This window comes from Oryzias latipes, chromosome 6, assembly GCF_053564925.1.
Source record: "Oryzias latipes strain Hd-rR chromosome 6, Olatipes_Hd-rR_3.1".
Lineage (NCBI taxonomy): Eukaryota > Metazoa > Chordata > Actinopteri > Beloniformes > Adrianichthyidae > Oryzias > Oryzias latipes.
Window position 1 is genome coordinate 2,362,055 of NC_136242.1, and position 22,054 is coordinate 2,384,108.

Sequence of the window (22,054 nt, forward strand, 5' to 3'; positions counted from 1 at the left end):
ATAAGTATTATCTGAGCTTCTTCATCCACTAAATCATCTTCAAATGGACACACCATGCTGCTTCACCTCTCTGTAAACAAACTAACCTTCAACTAAACCTGCTCCAGACCAGGTTATGTTCAGAGCATGAGTTGCTATGGCAACTTGACATACCCTGAAACATACCTCCATTTCTGGAACCGAAAGCTGAGGTTATCAACTTCCTTAGCCTCAAACTTAGCGTGGGAGCTAGCATAACCTGCTTTCTGGAATACCCCCTGATGTCATGAACCCGATGGGAGACGTGATTACTGATGCTTCTGTAGAACTTTTTCAAATAGATCAATCTCATCTGTACACGTCCTCTGTGTTCAGATAAACACAGACAGAAATGTGAAAGTCACAGTCTTTACATCTGCGTTTTTGAATGACGTCACGCAAGTTGGTTTGTGTTTGTTTACATCAATGATTTAATGGAAACACTGACATTTCTAGAATTAACTATTCTAACTATAATACAGAACTGTTCTGTATTATGTAAGAGATTAAGCCTGACGAGGTCATCGTTCTAGATTAACGGGGAAGGCAGAAGATCGCATTGGACGCTACACTGTGGAATAAGGCGTGTCAACACGTATATTATGGTTTAATAAGATGTCAAAATTGGAATAATAGGAGAACTTTATGAAGTTGTATTTTGACATTTTACTGCACCACAATACCTCAAACTGAGGCTTTTCACAGCAATTATTTGATTAGAATAAAGGCATGACTTCATGACACAAACGCCACAGCAGTGACCTTTGTGATCCAAATCCAACCCAGTCCGTCTTGTTAATCAGAACTCACCTTTGGGGAAGCCACTGGCGTTGCAGTGCACTTGCAAAGCGTAGAGGGCGCTGACCTGCAGCTCAGTGTGGTCGTGCAGGAACTTCTGCATGACGGGCTTGAAGGCCAGCAGCAGATTCTTCTCCTGCTCCAGCTGCTCTTTGGAGGGGGCCGTCAGCGGGTCGTCACCCTCCGCCATGCACAGCTCCTGGTGGATGTACTGCAGGAAACTGCAAAGACAACAGGAGTCAAAAACAGGAAACAGAACTCACGTCTTTTTATGACCCACGTTTTGATCATGGAACTGTAATCAAATCATTTTTACTTTACTTGAATCCAAACTATCAGTTTTATAGTTTATTTCTGCGCTTTTGGTGTTTGAACATGTTCTTGGGAAGAAAATTCAGCTTAAAATTGCATTTCTGATTTCTGACAAAAGATTGTAAAAGCGACACGGGCTGGATACAAGCTCCCTGCTCTGAGCTCATAGCAACAGAGAAGGGGGGGGGGGGGGGGGTGCTCTGCGCCAACAGGCCCGCCCACAATTCAGAGGTGAATTACTACTGAACCAGCGCCGCTCTGCTGAAACTTTATCCAACGACACATACAGCTTTTATTGATTGAAAAAACAACACATTTGGGATGAAATCCTCACTGGAGTCAGACTTTCACTTCCTTTTCAAACATACACACCTGAACCTGAGCAGCAGTTCTTGGTTTCTACACACACCGACAGGGACGACCCTCCGGTTACCATAGCTACAGGTGAAGCTCTTTGGAACGTGTGGCTCACTCACCTTGTCATGAGGATGTTGACGAAACCTTTGTCAGTGTGCAGCTTGGGGGAGATATTGTCCTTGATCCACTTGTAGATGGACTGTGGAGACGGGTCTGCCGTTATTTGCTTCAGCAGCTCTTTCTCCAGCTTCAGCAGCGGAAACAGGAAGCTCAGGCCCTTTCCCTCAAGAATCTCCAGCATGCGGTCCTTGTTTTGGTCGATTTCTGTGGCAAAGAGGGGAAAAGTCCAGCAGGTAAAGGAGGGGCCTGCCAACACAGACAACACCCCAGGAGGAGCCACACCGTCGTCCTCCAGCCTTTAGAGAAAGCAGCTGCTTTGTTTACGTCATTGTGATCCAAACAGATGGACTGTAGTGTTTTTGGCATGATTAAAACAAACGTCACCATATTTTAACCGTCCACTGTCCACATGCTGGATTTACATCTGCTGCCACACTTTTGAAACTGGTTTGGATGACTACGAATTTCTTATTTAATAAGTCTTGAAGATCTCAAAATTGCTGTATTTTGTGTATTTCAGCATAGTTCAGTGTTTTCCAACCTTTTTTGAGCCAAGGCGCACATTCTCCTTGACAAAAAACCCTGCGGCATGCCAGCATCCAAATAATTAAAAAAGGAGAAACTCAGTCTGTATTGATGTACAGACCCTCTGCAATGCTTTTTCTAAAAGATGTAATAAAAGATAAGTTAGTTTTCAGTTACAATTTTCAACTAAATTGACATTTTACCCTGGTAGTTGTTTTTCCCTTCAGCTTAACATGCAATTAACATGCAATTTTATGTAACCTCACAAAAACCAAAGCAATCTTTCTAAATAGTGATTTATTTTTTTAGTCTTTTTCCAAGACGTTTAACAGGGAAGACTCATTGTACGCCGAGATGCTGTCACTTTACCCGGTGCATCATGGGAGATGTAGTGGGTAAACTGCCACATATGTCAGACAGACTCTCTTCTCTGAGCTTCATTGTTTTGTTCACTTGTTCCACGGTCTGACACCGGATATTGTGGAAAGCTACACCGCTAAAGACGAGCTTTAGCTGGTATTTTGTTGGAACTGAAAGACTTTAGGAAGTGAAGACTTTAATCACTTCTACATGTGATCCATGTAAAGTGAACCCCCGTTTGTTTCCCCGATAACATGGAACACATGTTCAGTCTCAATACACCCAAGCAGACCCTGGTCCGGATCCGTCTTTGGAGGTGATAGGGCTGCACGATATGAGGAAAACTCGCGATATGCGATATTTAAGATTAATATTGCGATAACGGTATAATTTGCGGTATACAAACAATTAACAAAATAAACAAAAACATTCCCATTTCATTGCAACAGTTTAAAAATTATACTCCAAATGACCCTTGTCGACATAGGAGACAAACATCTAACATAACAGGCCTCCATCCGATTGGTCAACAAGGTGATGGCGTCCATCCGATTGGTCAAAACATAAAGTTATTTATTTGATTCGTTAAATGCTTCAAGCTGCCTTAAGGTTGTATTAACACATTTAAGGTTTACGATTTATTGCGATTTTCACTGTCTTTTACGATATGCATATTGCAGAGCTGGATATTGCAATAACGATAAATTTGCAGTATATTGTGCAGGCCTAGGGGGTGGTCTCAGTTCTTTTCCAACTGGACTGAGCTCGGTTCTCTCTGAGGTTCCTCAGTCTGAATACAGTCCGTCCTCGGAGCAGAACTGGACCAAAGCGGCCACCGTAGCCGACGTAGACAGAGTAGGAATGTACCAACAAATGAACCGCCACAAAAAAAAAAAAAAAAGTAATTGTGTTATCGAACTGAAAAAAGGGTCAAACTGCTAGAAGGTTCATTTATCGGCTGAAAAGGCTTCTGACATGCTTTTGAGTCTCTTTACGCAGCGTGACGTCATCCTAAAAACTACTTTTATCGTTCCTCAACAGAATTCTCTTAGAACGATGCCATAACACAAAACAATGGGACACAGCAGCTCGTGGAAATGTGATTGGATGAATGCAGACTCATCAAAACATTTAACGTGATCCACATGGCTTTGCACGGTTTTCCAGACAAATCTATACGACGTAAACACTTATCAGTGTACTTTCTTAACCAGACCAAAAAAAGAGTCATGTGTTGATCCTGACGTTGATACTGGATTTAAAATCGATCAGAGAAATATAAAGTTTGAATCTGTGAAATTACTGCAAAGCGCAGGACTTCAATAATTTCTGTCTCTAGTTGCTTTGCCCCGCCCTCCTAATTCCTGACCAATGAGTGAAGAGATCTTTAGTCATGTGGTTTTGTTTACTTGCTTTAAGGAAAGCCCGCTTGATGACAGTCTGAATACAGAGCAAACGCAAGGATCGGGACTCGATCCAGACCAAACTGATTAATGAATTGCTGGAGAATTATGGGTAATGGAGTCAGAAAGCTGCCAGAGTGATATATACTGTGCTTCAACAGTTTGTGAACGAGTTGAATCCAGTTTGACTAATCTGTTTTGTGTACCTTTTCAAAATAAAAAGCTTTTTTATTTTTCCTTGTAAACCAGCGAATCAAACCGGGGCAAGAAAAGAGCCAGACGTGGCTCCAAAGCTTCAGGTTTCGAGTCCCAGGTTTCTTCTGACAGCTCAAAACAAAGTCACGTGTCTTGTGTCACTCCTGGGTTTATCTGTGGTCAAAATTCCACCGCCTTTTCCTCAGATTCCTGCAGCCAAACCCACCCAGGGCCCCAGAGGAAGTCTTACCTGGAAGCATCCTCTGCATGTTGACCTTGCTCTGCTGGAAGAGGTCAGTGAGCCACTCGCGGTCTTTTAACTTAGCCACCTGCTGCAGGCAGAGCAGGAAGAGGGGGAAGTGGGTGCCGTTCTCCAGTGGGTGAGCTAGCTCCGCTAGGCTCACCAACTCCGCGATGATGGCCCGGCCTGCAAACTGGGCCAGGTAGGACTTCACCAGGGGCACGTCCACCTCGATCTTCGGGCACTGGTCCAGGACATGGAGGAAAGCCTGAAGCGGTAGAAGCAGACCGGGTCAAAGCATTTATACTAGTTTGCTAGCTAAACCTTTTGCTGGGGCTGTCGTTGGAACTTCTTCACTAGAAACCCTTCCTAGTCATTAGAAGGCTGCAAGTCCTTGTGACCATTGAAGGCGTGTCATCATGTACCTGCATGAAGTTCTCTCCAGAGATGAGCCCCTCAGTGCGGAGAGTGTGAATTAAGGTGCTGACATGCTCCTTATCCTCATCAGAGCGGTCCAAGGAAAAGAAGACGATCTTACTCAGCATCTCTGGCAGGAAATGCTTCGGCGCCTTCATGTCTCGCACGCTGATCACAGCCTCAGTCAGGTTCTTGGAGTTCAGGTACTCGGTCATGATTCCCTCCTGAAGAAAGGACCCGAGCACAGAAATGAGACCCATCTCCAGCTCCTATCGTCTAGTGCAGGGGTCGGCAACCCAAAATGTTGAAAGAGCCAAATTGGCCAAAAAAACCAACAAAAAACAAATATGTCTGGAGCCTGCAAAATATTAAAAGCCCTATATAAGCCTTGTAATGAAGGCAACACATGCAATATGTATTTATATTAACTATATTAGGCTACTATCAGAATGACTATGGCTACGTTCACACTGCAGGCTGAAACGACCCAATTCCGAATATTTTGCCCCTAAGTGGCCCAATTCCGATCTTTTCATGACAGTCTGAATGACACAGATCCGATCTTTTCAATTGCGACCCAGGCCCCGTGGGTTTGCCGTCCTGAATCCGAATTGTAGCCGTTCTTTTCAATTGCGACCGCCGTCTGACCGGCCAGGCGACTTGATTCAGAATCGTACGTCATCGACACGCAACAAACGTCATCATTTTGCGTTAAAGTAGGCGGGAACGAGAACGTAAACATCAACCATGGTGGACGATGCTGCTGAGATCAGTCAGTGGAAGGGAAGCGAGATCCCCGATTGGATTAATATTTGGGCTGATCGCTCTTTTCAGGCCAAACTCCAGGGCTCTTATTGCAACTGGGCGGTTTTTGAAAAATTTTCCAGCTAAATGGCAGAGCGTGGTGTTGAACCTTTACAGCTATAACTTTTTTTTCCTTTCTCTCCTTCCGACCGTCACCGTGCTCAGAAGCGCAGGGGACCCGAGGCGATCCTCCTCCTCCTCCCTGTTCTGATCCTTAGATTCTCCAGAACGGGTTGATAAAGAGTCCATAGCATTTATTTTGGGGGAAACCTTCTTTTATCACCGTCCTCCGTAACACACAACATGAATGCGCGCCCACACTGCCCCCCCCCCCCCCCCCCCATTCTCTATCGCGGCACGCGCTTGCACACACACACGGGGCGCGCGGGCCCAACACATACACATTTCCATTCCACAACAGTTGGTACAGACGATCCCGACTCCATTGCCTTCTTAAAATGAGAAGATTGTAATTGTGCTGCTCCTTCGTGAAAATAAATTTAATATTACAAAAAGAGCTCCGCTTTTGACAACACTGTTGTTGACATCAATTGTTAACGTTGGCTCCGCAAACAACGAGTGACGTCGTTCACCGTTGAGTATTCTTCTGGCTTCTGCGCATGCGGGTCTCGTTTGGGTCGTGTCACGGTCACACTGGAGATCACAAAAGTTCGGATTTACTTGGAAATGTGAACGGTCTAGCAAACAATTCGGATTTTTTCAAAAAATCCGAATTGAGCATTAAGCCCTGCAGTGTGAACGTAGCCTAAGTTGCTTGAAACACATAATGAGCATTATTAACGATTAAATGTTTATTTGCCCTGCAGTGCATTCTGCGGAGAACGACGCGTCACGTGACTGCTCTGTTGTGCAAGTTTAACTTCATTACAATATCAATGAATTATGTTTCATTGCTTTGATAAAATTAAAGAAATTTAATAAAGAAATCTAATTTTTTATCTCATTTTTATTTTGAGGATTCGAACACAAAACAATAAAATGGAACGTGCGGCCCATGACAGTCAGCTTGAGCTCGCATGACAGAACAGCTTCAAGGATTTGCGGCACCTGGAGACTTTCATTCAGCTCCTTTAGGTGGCTTTTCACAGTCATATCCACCAAAAATTGCAGCTTTTCCAGCCACTCAGCATCTTCCAAGTGCGGGTAGTTCAGGTCTTTGCTTTTCAGGAATGTTTTCACGTGTTCTAAACAGACGACAAAGTGACGGAAAGCGTCACCCCTGGACAGCCATCGGACTTCGCTTTCAACTTCATCAAGCAATGCACGGAACTGACGGCAGTTCCATTTACATCAGCCAGCTGTTTAGCAGTCCGCTGAAAGTTAAAAAAAAGCCCCACTGGGTAGAAACGTGTGTTGTAAGCTATGACGCAAATCTGTTGACAAAAACGCTGTAGCCTAATATTGTAATGACCCAGCCTGACCGTCACCTGAGCTGCGTAGCAGCAGCTAAATTGGTTACCAAGAGACTTTTTTAGAGAACTGTCCGTGCCTTTAAGAACTCACAACCCAGCACAGTCTCAATGACAAATATCTGATACGAGAAGCAAATCCTACTTCTCTGTCCCAAGTCCATTTGTTCCAGCGTTCATGATCAGCACAAACAGCATGGAGCTGACTTCAGTTCACAACACTCTTACTCAAGGTTTTACCCAATAACTCCCACTTCCCATGAGCCTTAGGGGGTGAAGGCGGGGCTAGTGGCGGTCATGTGCATTTTATGTCTGTTAGCAGCAAGGGATTGTGGGACGCAGTTTCCTGATCTTATTAGGGCTCAGCATGAGTGTTTCTGTTTGCCCACGTTTCTTTTCATATGGCAGTTTTGTTGTTCCACCTTAGTTTATTCTTCCTGTTATGTTTGTTTCTTTTTGTTGGACCATGAGTGTGGAAGGGAGAGAGGTTGATCACTACAGGGCAATGTTCAACATATTACGTGTAAAAAACACATTGGGATTAGTAATGAAGGAAAGGTGAGTATGCTCTTGGCTTTCCCCATTACCCCCTCCTCTCTAAGAAACTGTGGAGTCGTGCGACTTGCCAGCGCATACATTTGATTGACGCTTCAAGTTGTAGCCAGTTTGGCTCCAGTTTTGCAACTGTATGTGACGTACCTGCTGGGCATGAACGGATCATGTCTGTGACACGGACACTGTGGTTTTTCATCTTTTGATAGCAGCTCATCTTATAGTTTTAATAAGTAGATGAGGTTAGAGTCCAGCCTGTTTGGAGTTCCTTGATTATGTAGTTTTTAAAAATGTATCAAAAACGAAAACCACATACGTCACATGTTAAATTTCTATTGGTTGTTGTAGTCTAGCTACATTTGTTTACATGACTGAACACTACAATAACACACTGTCCTTAACACAAGTTTACAAGTTCTGCCAACCTAATGTCCTGGAGCCAGATTACAGTCATTGTGGCTTCTGAAAAAGTCTAGTAAACTCTAAAGACTCAGCTATTTTCATCTAGACCAGTGGTCCCCAACCACCGGGCCGCAGACCGGTACCGGGCCGCCTGACACTTGGCACCGGGCCACGGTAAATTTTGGCACCAGGACGCACAGAAGGAAAAAATAATTTCCATTTTATTGTTTTTTCCGAAAAAAAAACTGTTTTATTTTGAAAAGTGACCGGATTCTCTCCGTTACATCCGTCACACTTAACGCACGTCAAAGTCGCGACACCAAACATCACGTGATAGAACCCCGCTAAAATTAAACCCAAACAACCAAAATGAGCAAAAAACAAACTTCCTCAGAAAGTTGCTTTGACAAGGGGAAACTGTCCAATGAAGGGACAGAAGAGGAACCTGCACATGCTAAAAAAGGTACACGTGCCTTGCGCTGCGCCCCCCCCACCTCCGGTCCGCGGTAAACGTGTCTTGCGTTGTACCGGTCTGCGGTGACAAAAAGGTTGGGGACCGCTGATGTAAACAACACTGTTCTGCTATTGAGAGTCTAAACTAGAAATCCCTGAGCAATTCTCCATCGAATGTAAGAAAAGAAAAAAGTGCAAACCACCCATTTATTCCTAAAAAATGCAACATCTTCTTCAGGGAGTTGCTGGACTTATTTGAATGCCCACCGTCATTTTCAGGAGTTCCTCCTTGGCAGGAGGCGGTTTCTTGTTGGTCTTCGGAGGTTTCTCTTGAATGGGTGGAGGGTTGGTCTTCAGGCCAAGCTGGGGAGGCTGAGGGCAAAGGTCAAAAACATAAAGCTGCATTCGACAGACCCCAGAGTTTCCAGACGGACGCAGATACTTCTCTCAGCTTTCAGAATCCATGAGAATTTGTTTGTGTCATTTCCTGTCTGCAGACAACAGCTCCGGCGCTGAAGGGTTAAACGGTCTCTTACCTGTCCGAGGGGGGGGGTTTGAGTGCGAGGCGGCTGAGCGCTGGGAGGCATCATTGTCGGGATTTGGGGTTGGAGCTTGGGCACCTGGTTCTTGTTAAGCAGGAATGACTGTGCAGGCCTGAGGCTGATCTGAGGACCACAAGTCAGCACAAAGAACAGTCAACCAGCATTAATGTCTCATGAAAAGGACCAAAACTCTAATCCTGGCTGTTTTCTTAACTGTAATGCCCTCATATCTCATAATCGCAGTCAGCGGACCTGCTGCCAGAGGCAGAGAGAAGAATAAGGATTAACAAGAAAAGGGGTAGGAGAGAAAGACGAGTAAATGAAGAACAGGAGGATGGGAGACAGACAGCAGGTTTTGCTCCTCAGAATAACGCGTCTTTTTATAATCACTGGGCATTAAAGGCTTGGCAGCCTTTTTTAAATATAAATATAATTTCCTGAAAATCAATAGGTAGTGCATATGCAGTGCACACCACGTGGATCAGGAAAACCACGGACTGTATACGAGACCTGGACCGAGTCAGTGTGACGTCACCCAAAACCAAATGAAGTCGATTCAGACACCATTTCTCCTGATACGGACATCACCATGTTGGAACCACAAATAGTAAGGAGTGATTGGTCCAGACCAGTGTGAGTCATTGTTTCTATGGAAACCACCCTCACCAATCAGGAGTGAGCTTGTTGGAAGGCCACACCCCTACCACTTGAAGGCAGATTACACGGACTGTCAATCAAAGGTTTCGAACGTGCAACGTGAGACCACATACTTTGAATGAGGCATCTGATTGGTCAGTTTATAACGTAAATAACTCACAAGAAAGAAAAATATCGTCAAAGACGTTTAAAAAAGGTATCAGAGCGAGAATGGTTCTTCTGACTGAATGAGTAAGAGCCGTTTTTTTCTCTATAGAAGTCTATAGAATCGTGGATTCTTTGAAACCGCAGGTACTTCCTGTTTGGAACGACAGGGGGGAGGAGTCACTCAGTTCAGATCTCGTGTACAGTTGATGGGTAAAAGTACTTTTTTCACCTCATCGGCATTTAGCTGTCCTTTCTTGCTGAAGCGTGGAGGCATGTCCTTGGACTGCACCTGCTGCTGGGTCGTGTGGTTCTGGTTCTGGCTAAGAAAATGCTGGTTCTGCACCTGTCAAGAAGTGAAGAGCCATTGAAACAACAGATGATGCGATACTGCTGCTGAAAAAATAACACGGTTTATGTGGGCTGCTCTACCTGACTGGACTTGACAAAGGACTTAGGCCCCATATCAAACTGTGACTGCGGAGGAGGGGCGATGTGGCTGCTGTGGCCGTTGAATAGCGGGTTGGTGCGATGGCGCCCCATGGTGGGCGAAAACCTGTCCTGAATGACCCCTGGACCAGTTCCAATCCCACTACCTGGAAGGGGCAAAATAACGGAAGAAAACCTTTGTCAAAGTCCCCAGAGCTGCAGACAGACACCTCAAATATCAAAACACAAGGCAGACCTGGCATCTGTCCAAACATATCAGCCAAACCTCCAAGGGATTCCCTGTCCAGTTTCATTCTGTTCGGCAAGAAGGGGCTTTCCAGGAAGAAGTCCATCCTCATCCCCTGAGACATGGGTGCCGGTATGAAAACGCCCAAGTCCTAAAATATAAAAACAAAGGCAATTTGAGCCAATGAAACCAAAACTCAAGACCATGAACCTTATTTTAAACATTTGCATTAAATATGTACCCCAACAGAATGAGGGTAAGCCTGGAGCTCACCTTCACTGCATCCTGACGGATCTGGTTGATCGTCTTTGGTCCGTTGTCAATGAAAGCCTTACGAGGGACCCAGTTGTTTTCACGCAGTTCCACCGTGTCTTGCAGCAGGAAGCGGATCCTAGCAGGCAACTCCTTGTTGTTCATTAAGGATCGCATACGGCCAAAGTACTGATCCATTAAAGACTGGAGGCAGAAGGAAGACTCCAGTGAGAACAGATTACATCAGGGATGCAACAATTCACTTTCCTATCTACGGTTGGGTTGTGGGATCTCTAGTTAACATGCATGACTTGGAGGCAGAATATTGTTAGAAAACTAAAGAGGCCAATAGACATTTTAGTGATTTTGTCATTTATTATCAGTATTCAACTGACAGACGTGCAATTGTCTCCCCTACCTTTGCTTTCTCATGGTCGAGTCTCGGCCCCACTGTTCTCATTATCTGACAGAGGCATTCCAGATCCTCCCCCATATCCTTAAGCTGGACCCTCTTCTTCTTTTCCAAAAGCTTCAAAAATCAAGGTGGGAGGTCACTATTTACATTTGGTAACTTTCTTCATCAACGTTTTCTAATTCAAACACAAGCCAACATACTGTTTTGATGCACTTATGAAGGATAGATTCATGAATGAGGTCCAGTTTGCCAAGTTCCCCGATGAATTTAATGTTGCCAAGCATTTTGATCTTGGCGATGGCATGCTGCTCCTCCTCCTCAGAAGTAAGAGGGTTGTCATGTTTGTCATAGACTGAAAAGAGGAACATGGGATCAGTCAGCTTTCATTCACAGGAAGCAGCTCACAAGTCAAAGCAGAACTCACTTTCAACATTTCTGGCGCGGTTTTCAAATTCATCTTGAAGCTTGGAAATCAGCAGTCTCCTGAAGGTCTGCAATAGCAAGAAGGTTTCATCAGAATGCAAACACTTGAGAACAATGTCCTGTTCTAACACCCCCCTCCAGTGGCCACAAACACCCCAGGAAATCCTGACCGGCTTACAGTATGTTATAGAAAAGCGCTTTAACACTGAAGATGTCGGTGGATTCTCACGCGGAGAAAAGCGACTCTTCACATCGGCTTTGCACTGATGTGCAACACTCGACACATCACAGTGTTGCTTTTCTCTGCTTCAAAATCCACTGGAGTCACGGTTACCGCATAAACGGTTGAAGAGTTACAGCCGTGGAAAGAATGTCAACGCTGGAGCTAAAGCCATTAGAACTCTCTCTACAGAGCGTTGCCGTGCAGATTTGTGTCCACGTTTCACAATAAAACAAACTTCACAATCAAGAGTAGGAAAAAGAGGAAACCGTACTGTGCTCTGCTTTTGGGATGTTTGGATCTCAGTTGAAGGGCCGTCAAAGTTTGGTGCGTCCTCTGCCAAGCGCAGACATAGCTGAGCATAGAGCGAGCTATACTTGGGCTCTTCTAGGGCTTTGTCTACAATCTGCCGCACAAACACAGAAAGACAGGTCAAAGTTACACACTCACACTGAGCACTGATGCATTTTGAGGCAAGCAAAGCTGTAGAGAATAAAAACATGAACGCACCAGCAAGATGACTCCTTTAAGGACGAGTTTTGAATCTACGCCCACATTCAGGAGCTCAAGGCATAGCTTGTCAAACTTCTCAGGCGTGAGTTTGTTGAGTATGCTAAAAACAACAAAGATCTTTTCAGAAGACGCCATGAATCCATCGAGCTACATGTAAAAGCAGCTTTTCAAAGAGTAGGACTATTATTGTTTTCCATCCTCTGACACAAACATCTGCAATAGATTTGAAACTTCTCTGGTGTAAAGGCCCGTACACACCGGGACGAATATTCGCCAGGCGTTTTTCGCCACGTTTTTTGTGTTCACACCCAGGCGATTTTCGCTGACGATGAGCCGAGTGAACATGCAATTTCATTCCCTGACATTAGATGGCGCGTAATGTAAAACAGAAATACTCCTGTACACAAGGTGGCGCTGCGCAACTTTACGCTTCTTAAAGTCGCTTTTCACTCAGAAGAAGAGAGCAAGTATTTACGCGCTTGTCAGAATAATACAAAGAAAACATGAATATTTCAAGCATCAGTAGCTCCAACTGGTACTTCGTACGGGGATATTTTAGAATGTCCGTCATTATTGCTTCGCGGCTGTGTAGATGCAACTCGGCGTCTATCTTCTTCGCTGGTATGTGTGCTCAGCAAGGCAGTTTTGTGTTTGAGCGCCCCCAAGTTGTGTTTTACTGTAACTTCAGAAGCTCCAGACACGTGTGCAAAAGCGCCATTCTCATTGGTCGAATAGATTTCGACGCAACGCGTCGAAAAAAAAAAACGAACCCGAGGCGTTTTTTTTTTTTTTTTTTTTTTTACGCGTGGCGTTTTTTCATGTCGGTGTGCACACTCTCATTGGTGCCCTTTGTTTAGTCACGTCGGCGAAAATCGAGCGCGAAATTCGTCCCGGTGTGGACGGGCCTTAACACATTCAGCTTTCTGTACTTCAGCTTTACCCTACAATAACACCACACTTCAAGTAAATGTCTTTTAGTACAGACAATCTAAATGACAGCATCTTTTTACAATTTTAAAGCCGTGTTAGAGTCAGACTGGCCAGAACCAACAGCACTGCCTCCTTTATACTGTCCCTGCTGTGCAAAGTGTTTTGAATCAGGAGGCTGAAACATGAACAGCCGTGAGTCCCATCAACCAGCATTTGGGGTTCCTTACTTATGACATTTAATAGGGCTGTGGATTCTTACTTGGGTGGAGACTTAATTCACAAATCAAGATCAACAATTCAGATGAAACCATTGTAATTACACTTCAATATATTCTATTTAAATGGCTGCTATGTGCCAGTCTGTGTATTTAGTCACCACCATCTATACCTTTATCTATAACAGGAGATCAGAATCAACAAAACATAACAAACAAAGATTTTAAACTTTTTAAAAGAACGAAATATATTTCAGCTCCTAGTCCACAAAACCCAAGCCAGAAGCAGCTCGTTTTGTGTTTATGAGACATGAACTACTTAAATTTGACTTAGAATGGCATCAAACGGAAACTCTGACATCTTAGCCTCATTAAAGCGTCTCCTCCATCCTGTCATGATGCCTCATCATCACACTTTATTCTTTCTGGAAAGAATTATTGCTTTGTTTTTTTTCTTTTATTTTTGAAGCACCGTTTAAAAAGTACTGGAGAAACTAGATTTATGAATGTTGAAAATAAACAGCACTTTATTTCCTTAATCATACTTTCAGAACCTTATTGGTTAAGACACATTCATTCATTTTTTTTCTTATACTGAAAAAATATTTGTGGAAATCAGACAATGTTGACTACTGTTCCCTTTAAGAACAAATATATTTTAAGTTACCAAAATAAAAGCACTAAGAACTTGCTTGGGTAAAAGCAACTTATATATGAGATACAGTGGCAGTGCTTAACATTGTGAGCATTAAATACACGGAATTGTAAAATTTTATTGCAATGAAAGCCGTATTAATATTCAGGAAGAGTTTTTTCCAAGTCATATTCTTATCTGATTATCGGGATACATATCGTGTCATTGGACTCTTGCTAATAAACACACTACTATTAACATGTCTTTATGTGCAACTATAAACTCAAATTCAATCATGCTGAGAAAACAAAAACAGGTTTGATATACGTTTCCTAATTCAGCCTCAAAAAAATGCCTAAAAACCGTTTAATGTTTTGGATTATTATTAGTTTATAATAACGTTAAAGCAGCAGGATTCAGCCGACATCTAACAGGAGGCAGTTTTTGGTGGAACACCGGCTCTGTGATGCTACAAAGACACTGCTAAAACACAGTGGATTCAATTCTGTTATTCTATTGATGAAATACAGATTTTATGAATGTCTTATGAATTAATTTTGTTGTATTTAGCCCCCACGTCTTAAATACTGTCCGTCTTTAAATCTGTCCATGTTTACACTGAGTTGACAGACGGAACAGCTCGTTAGCATAGCATCATTAGCATTAGCGTCTAACCACAGCACCGTCTCCAAATCTTTTTCTTCGTCTTTCTGTTGTAGCTGTGAGGGAAGCAGCTTCACCCTCCAGTTCTGACTGGATATTGTTAAAAATCACAGCATGCTCCGCTGTTTCACCAGCTTAAACCAGCTCTAAAAACAGGGGAGGTGACCGCGAGGGTGGAGCGTGTCTGGCGTGCGTTTGTTTGTCTTGGGTGCAGATGTAGAGGAGGAGATGACCAAAGAAATTCACCAGAGAAAATTAACATGAGTTTACACTAATGTTTATCCGCCATGTGGTGACTGACCCTCTAACTTTGACTCCCCAAATAGGAGAAAATGCTCGCAGCTAGACTGTTAATTTTGGACCCTTCCAAGTAAGTCTATCGCCATAGACTCAGCTTTCTGTAGGGAAAAGGTTACATGGCGATAGATTTAATTATCGTCTTATCGCCTAGCCCTGCATTCATCTATGCAAAAGTTCGGATGTTTGTTTTCGTGGGACAAACGTAGAAACGCTGCGGAGGCCAGTTGTAGGTTGATGTCCTGAAATCTGCTTTTTAGAATTTGTGCCAGTAACTGAACTTGAGTCTCCATTTTATCTACAGAAAACAGTTGAAAATGAGAACCTTCACCAACACTTTACTTTAAAGATGTATTTACTTCCAAGGACTGTAGTGTATTTGGTGTGTTTAGCTTATATATTTAAAACATCATTCTGTAATTCTACAGTGCTAATTACATTTTCTGATGGGTATTTTTGCAAAGATGCCATCTTGAGCGTCACAAACATTCATGCATTTTTTTTCTCCTTTCAAGATCCCAAATATTCAGATACTCATTCCAGCCCTACTAATTCATGCGACATAGTTGCACCACCGTTAAATATTAGAGTATTGGAAGCTGCAACTACCAAAAGAAGCCCAAACATCTGGATCTGCGGGTGTGCCCCTTACCCCCTCACTTTCCTGAAGATTGCATCGTGTCTCTCTTTTTCGTTGCTGGAGTTGGCATCTCGTCTAGTGCTTCGTGAAGGAACCCATCTCTGAGCGCTTTGCCCTGGGGTTTTCCCCAGGAACTCGCTATGAACCAACAAAAAGCAAGACGGTGAGGCCCACTGTGGATGACCTTGTCAGAGAAACAGTGAAAAGGGAATGAACCTGTTGGCGACAGTCTTGGGATAGTGCTGAGGTGCACCCCTACCACCTCCTCCCCCCGAAGAAGCACTGGAAGAGAAAGAGCGAGGGAAGCAGAAGGAGTCTGAGCTGAAATGTCACAGAAACTAAAGTCTGCAGTTCAAACATCTACAATAGCAAGCTGACAACTTTCAAAACCCCCTACTCTATTTGAATACTGCCTAAAACTGTGGAAAGCTAAAACTACACGAATAAACAACACAATTAAAATAAAGATATTTAGTGGACCTACAGAGGGAATTGCATAAACATTTAAATAACGATGGAAGTAACAGGAGTAAGAAAACATTCAGGTTTTCATATCATAACCATTTATTAGCTTATTTTATAAATTCTTCAAAGAGGAGGACTGAGTTTTTAAAAGTATGTTATCACAGTAAACTGCTCTCACTGGATGTAACATTCAGATAAATAAAGAAAGAAATAGGTGAACTAAAGCTTTGCTTTAGAGAAGCATGGACTGTTTTATGGTGCCAGGCTCAGTCCAGCTTTCATTGTGATTAATGTGACTCACCTTTCGAAAACTAAAGCTAAGATGCCTTTCATGAAACTGGATTATGCTCCTGTTTCCACTATGGTAAAAGATAGAGCCCAAATCCACACTTTTAGTGGGCGAAGGCAGGGGACACTCTGGACAGGCGTTGCAGGGCCGTATAGCACAGCTTTCTTTATACGATGATAACGATAAATTGGAGATTTACTGGGCAGGTCTACTGTTCACTCCACAGCTGGGTAATGCCGCCAAAACAATGAATAGAATTCAAATTTTATTTGAATCAATATCACATTATTTTTTGGCTGTGAAAACACTTGTCATGACAAGTAAATTTATTTGGCAAAACCTTCTGAGCTAAAATAATAAAATTCATTTGATTTATATACTGAATGCTTGAAAATGAAACGATGCCATCAAAAGACTAGGATTTTGATTGTTCACATTTAACCCTCGCTCGTTAGAGGAGGTCTACACAGACAGACCCGACAGCCATTTTGAGTCCCACATCCTGCCTTTCTCTGCAAACCGGAAGTCCCGTCCCCAAATGCCAGAGGGCTGACCCCAAATCTCACACAGACGTTTCTGCGCAGAGGCTTCGCAGAAACCGTACCTGAAACGAGAAGCACCCCCTTCTGCAATCGCACTCTCCACTTTGGCGGCTTGACAATGAAGAATCCTCGAAAGAATAAGAATAATAGAAGGGGATGGGGAGGGGAACGGGGCTGAAGAGAAGGAAATCATGGAATTAGCATCTTGTGAGGGGCGTGGAAAACGATCACCGACGACATAATAGGCCAAATGATTCAGGTCAAACGAGTTTACAGAGATGCTTTTAACCACCGTTAAGAAATCATCTGAGCTAATTACGCAGATTGACCCGACTTTGTAAAAGGGCCTGTGATCATCGAGTAAACGAATAAATGACAAACTGTTCTCATACAAAACTCTGACGCTGACACGTCTGGTCAAAACGACCCGCAATTTACATTTTTAACTCTTCGGTCGGTGTGATATCATCTGATGGCAAATATTTTTAAAATTGTGCTGTATGATGTGCAATTAATTATAATAAATCGAAGGTGCGACAGTTGGTGGCTAACATAACCGGCTAACGTTTAGCTAGCTCACCCGTTTGCTAACGTCACGATGCAACAAGAAATACTTGCAGTGTAAACACACACATACACACAAAAGCATTCGTAAACCACGTCATTTTATGAAGACAGTTAAGAACACAAACCAAAAACAGTCTGTTCGTAAGATCCTTAAATCTTGATTTAAAAGATAATGCTGGTTCGTCAACAAGGCCTTCCAGCAAACCGCACGTTTACGTGACTTCGTGGTGCTCGAGACCGAGGCAGGACGCTGTTTTTGCAACCAACGTTTCAGGTCGACTATACCACGAGCATCGCTCCGTTGTCAGCGGAAAAACCGGCATAGAACCTTCATGTTATTTGAGAATGAATATTAAAGAAACACACGGAATCCTCAAAGTCCAACATTTAACAACAAAAAGTAGTACGTCAGTCAGTACTGCCGCGTTCAACCAGAACGTGATGTTGTCTGTAAAGAATATGTGGAAACAGCGGCAGCTGCTCCTCTGCTAATGAGCTGTGGTTAGCTGATGCTGGAGAACTGCTTGTACGAATGCTAGTAGTAACACAGACAGAAGCCATCTTGGTACCGGTACGTTTTTGTTTTTTTGTGACGGAGAAATGCGTCTTACCTTCACTAAAGCAACTTCAGTTTTGATTTGCTCTGTGACAACAAAAGGAGAAAAAAATATCAATGAAGGAATATTGGGTTTTGCAGTTGTTGTCAAGAGCTCTTCAAACAGAAAACCAGCCGTGTAAATACACTTTGCAACACTGTACTTGCAGTCTGATCGACAGTTTTAACTGGCTAGCAAAGAGTCTGGTAGCTGGCTTTTGGGGGGGAGGGCATTGCAATCCCCTCTGTCTATTGGCCATCTATTTAGTTGCCATGTCCTTTTTGACCAATCACAGTAAACCTTTGTTAAGGAGGCGGTACCAAAAACAAATTCCTTTGAGCTATGTCGACATTATTATCACCGCCTACCTCGCTTTATTGACATTTACTTTGACTTATCGATGTCGTGCAAAACAATAGAAGTTTAACTGAGTTAAGTGATAACTGAAGAGACACCCATGGTTCTCTTTCTCTGTACCACCAGCTGGTTGGGCTTATAAGTTTTCGAAAGAGGACAGTATGGCATATAGGCCCACTTCATCATGTGAGTCAAGTAAGATTATTCTATAGCCAAATCAATGAAAATTCCAACAAAACTGTTGGATGGAGCAGTGATGTAACTAAGGAAAACTTAATCAAACCAGAGCTTTTTTACCTATTTTGATTTAAATGCACCGCAGTCAGACGATTCGGCTCTCCATTTGACTGCAAAGGAATCCAGAGCAGCATTGTCATTGTCATCCGAGGGGCTTTTTCTGTTCTAATTCATTTCAGATTATTTTAAGTTGCTTTAGCACTGAGTAATAAAAAATGAAATAATTAAATGTTATGTGACAAAATCTAAATGTCAACAATCCAGTGTTTATCAGAAAGGGCAGCAAATGTACTCTAACTGAATGGTGGTCTAGGTCTGTCTCTGTGGTGCTGTGCCTCTTAGAAAAGGAGAGTTGTAGTCTATGGTATACAGATTTACGCTGGATATCTGTTAGAAAAAGTTCTAGCTTTCTATAAAAGACACACAAAAAAAGCAAAATTTTCAGTAGTATGAATTTTTGATATAACATTAAGCATCTGGTTCATAAAATCAACTTTTCCTAGTTACAGAGAGACCATTTGAGGAGCAAAGTGAAAATTTCCCTGAGGAAGATCTATTTTACTTACAAAAGTAATTATTTAATTACTTACAAGATTAAATAATCAGAGCTCTTTTAATTATAACCAATGAGTTTTACATAATGTGCAATAACGATTATTGAAATGTTTTAATTACAATCAATAAGCTATTGATTTTCTTTACTTGACCAGTGTAGCAATATTTACTGGTGATAATGTATTCTAATAATAAAATATTATTACATATCGGATACCGTTACTGTTTACTAGAGGTGTAACGACACAAGTAGTTGAACGGAACCGTTTTGGTACAGCCGTTTCAGTTCAGTTCACTTCTGCACTGTTTCGGTACGTTTTTACATTTTTTTCCTCACATATGCATCGTAACGACCCAGCTGCTTTGTCACTCGTAGCGGGGAAACGAGAGCCGACCTGCTAATGAACTAGCTGCGTTGACTCTCCTTGCCCCCCCATGCTCCACACGCCCTCAAACAGTCTCAGAGACAAAGTAGACAGAGAAATAGATGCTCCTTCTAATTTCCGGCATTAAAACCCATTTATTATGAACACACACAAACAGCGTAAGAGCATAAACATCACTTCTCTTCATAGCTCTCTCAGTGATGGTGAAGAGTTCAACACAAAATATTTCACACTTCCTATGAGTCTTAGTGGCTATAGGCGGGGCTAACCCCTAGGTCGCCACTAAATAACTTTGCGCCGAGGTGGAAGTAATGCTAGCCATGAATTTCCTCCGAGACGCCATTAGGTGACGGACAGAACAGCAGGCGACTGGTGCAAATATTGTGATTATTTACTATTTAAGAAAAACACTAACTGAGGTTTGAATGCAAATATTCCCTTTTGGCCTGTTTTAGCAACTTATTGGAAAATCAGCCCATATTAACTAATCTATAGTAATATATCTAATTTTCAAATTAATTCCATACAAAGTTTGGTCCATTTTTTAAAAATTATTATTATTATTTTTACAATCTATTATGTTTAAATTCACAGATTTTTCATTTCAAGTTCAAGCTTAGAGAAAATAAAAGCTATGGAAAACATTCCTGCTGAGTCATCATCAAATTTATATAAACCGAGCCAAAACAATTCAATGTTGACCATCAAATTTACAGTCAAGTGCAAAATAAAACATGCTACAATGGCTTTATCCAAGTTTAGAAATAAACTATCTGCCAAGTTAGGACCATGCTCTTTTATCCCTCGTGTTATCCTAGGCACTTTGACATTAGGAGTTGGGTCATCTAGACCCCACTAGACAGTGCTCTGAACCTTTTTTCTTCAATGATTTGTGATCTTCACTGGTGTCCATGGACTACATGAAATCTTTCCACCTTTTTCATGGTAGGCAGAACACGTCAATGTAAGGGTGGGGTCATCTGGACCCCATAGGATAGCACAAGGATTATCCAAATCTGAAGCTTAGGTGACACAATTCTTAAATATTGTTCCATGATTATTATTTCAGCAATTTCTTTTGTTGTTTTTCCTTTAGGCTAAATCCACTTGTCGTTCAGCTCTTTCAGTCTGGCATACAGCTCCTTGGGCATCTCCTCAGGTCCAACTTCTAAGGAGCGAAACCTTTGGCAGTAAGACTCAGGGTTGATGTCATATTTGTTCAGAATGGCAGTTATTACTTTGTCATAATCCTGTGAATCATCAAAATCTATACTAACAGAAGCACTCCTAACCTTACCAGTGAGCAGTGGAATAAGGCGGAAAACCCAATCAGATCTGGTCCAATCACATGCTGTGGCAATTGTTTCAAAAGTTACAAGGAAGTGGTCAACATCATCATTTTCTGTGAGTTTTTTCAACCTTGGCTCTCTAGAAAAATGAGGTTGACTAGGTGCTGGTGGTTCACATTCTGGAGCAGATGTTGGTTGTGATGGTTGATTGTCAAAGCCAGACACATCTGATGGAATCAGGTGCTGATGAAGTGAGTTCTGGAATACAAGAGTTGCGGGCCTGCACCTTCATCTGAATAAGCTGAAACTGGTGCTGCAGAGCTTTAAGACAATGTTCTTGCTGTTTAGCTTCCTCCTGAAGTTGCACATCTCTGGCATCCTGTTTTCCCATGAAAGCCTGGAGAATATAGGTTAGATTTTTCAATGTTCACTGTTATGCATGTCTTCACCCTCAGTACCTGGTGCAACCCCATGATCCTCCTCTTCATGGTCTCCAAGTCCACCATTTATTGTCACGGTGCCTCCGGCTGTTACCCCTCCCCTCCCTGCTCCTTCATTGGAACCAGCTGACCTGCATCATCTCATCACCTGGCAGACATTCTTAAGGAGATCCATCCCAGCATACTACGCCAGTCCGTTATACTCCCTCCGGTGCTTACGTCTGGCCTCAGTTCTAGTAACTTCGCTATAGCAAATTCTAAGCCTTGTACTTACCCTTGTCTCATGCCTTCAGGTCATCTCACCACTGGTCACGCTGGTTCCTCGCCTCGTTCCTGTTCGCCGTCCTCGTCACAGGCTGTCTACGCCGTTCTCAGCTCCACCTCTCGCTCCAAGCTGTGCTCGCCGTCCTCGGCGGTCCACCTCGTCACAGGCTGTCTACGCCGTCCTCGGCTCCGCCACTCGCTCCAGGCCGTGCTCGCCGTCCTCGGCGCTCACCCTCGCCACAGGCTGTCTACGCCGTCCTCGGCGCTCCTCTTCATCCTCTACTCTCATCAGATTAAAACTTCCGACTCTGCCTCGTCTCCTGAGTTTCTTCCGGGTTCCAGCATCTGGGTCTCCATAGAGTTCGGTCATGACAGAACGGACTGGCCCATACCCAGACCCAGCTGACCCGGAAGGACTCCGTCTGGCCGTCACCCACCAAGGCGTCGCTCTAGGGCGAC

At 43.1% G+C, this 22,054-nt stretch overlaps 1 protein-coding gene, 1 long non-coding RNA gene and 1 other non-coding gene across 6 annotated transcripts in view; 1 reads left to right on the forward strand and 2 right to left on the reverse strand.

Moving 5' to 3' along the window:
• The window catches only part of eif4g2b (eukaryotic translation initiation factor 4, gamma 2b), a 21,983-nt gene extending 3,682 nt beyond the window's left edge, over positions 1-18,301 (reverse strand). Inside the window, exons 1-19 of one of the 4 annotated variants that reach the window (XM_078948211.1) lie at positions 18,083-18,301; positions 16,967-17,078; positions 15,825-15,890; positions 15,621-15,746; positions 12,227-12,329; positions 11,991-12,122; positions 11,498-11,564; positions 11,274-11,425; positions 11,077-11,187; positions 10,680-10,862; positions 10,446-10,557; positions 10,163-10,326; positions 9,963-10,076; positions 8,924-9,052; positions 8,655-8,759; positions 4,755-4,970; positions 4,339-4,597; positions 1,605-1,809; positions 829-1,037 (exon numbers count right to left, since the gene is read on the reverse strand). In XM_078948211.1, coding sequence (XP_078804337.1) covers positions 829-1,037; positions 1,605-1,809; positions 4,339-4,597; positions 4,755-4,970; positions 8,655-8,759; positions 8,924-9,052; positions 9,963-10,076; positions 10,163-10,326; positions 10,446-10,557; positions 10,680-10,862; positions 11,077-11,187; positions 11,274-11,357 — 1,891 coding nt within the window. In that variant the 5' untranslated portion in view covers positions 11,358-11,425; positions 11,498-11,564; positions 11,991-12,122; ... (3 more) ...; positions 16,967-17,078; positions 18,083-18,301. Of the gene's footprint in view, positions 1-828; positions 1,038-1,604; positions 1,810-4,338; positions 4,598-4,754; positions 4,971-8,654; positions 8,760-8,923; positions 9,053-9,962; positions 10,077-10,162; positions 10,327-10,415; positions 10,558-10,679; positions 10,863-11,076; positions 11,188-11,273; positions 11,426-11,497; positions 11,565-11,990; positions 12,123-12,226; positions 12,330-15,620; positions 15,747-15,824; positions 15,891-16,966; positions 17,079-17,596; positions 17,962-18,082 lie in introns of those variants that run through there. The other 3 variants (XM_011472901.4, XM_078948210.1, XM_078948212.1) reach the window with 3 other exon arrangements.
• Positions 9,148-9,326, reverse strand: LOC111947595 (small nucleolar RNA SNORD97). The gene has a single exon (XR_002873475.1). It is a non-coding gene; the product is annotated as a small nucleolar RNA SNORD97 (small nucleolar RNA).
• Positions 18,302-18,426: 125 nt separating the features above from the next.
• On the forward strand, positions 18,427-21,759 carry LOC144992378 (uncharacterized). The gene is made up of 5 exons (XR_013656268.1): positions 18,427-18,610; positions 20,699-20,792; positions 20,903-21,006; positions 21,347-21,542; positions 21,625-21,759. It is a non-coding gene; the product is annotated as an uncharacterized LOC144992378 (long non-coding RNA).
• Positions 21,760-22,054: the final 295 nt, after the last annotated feature.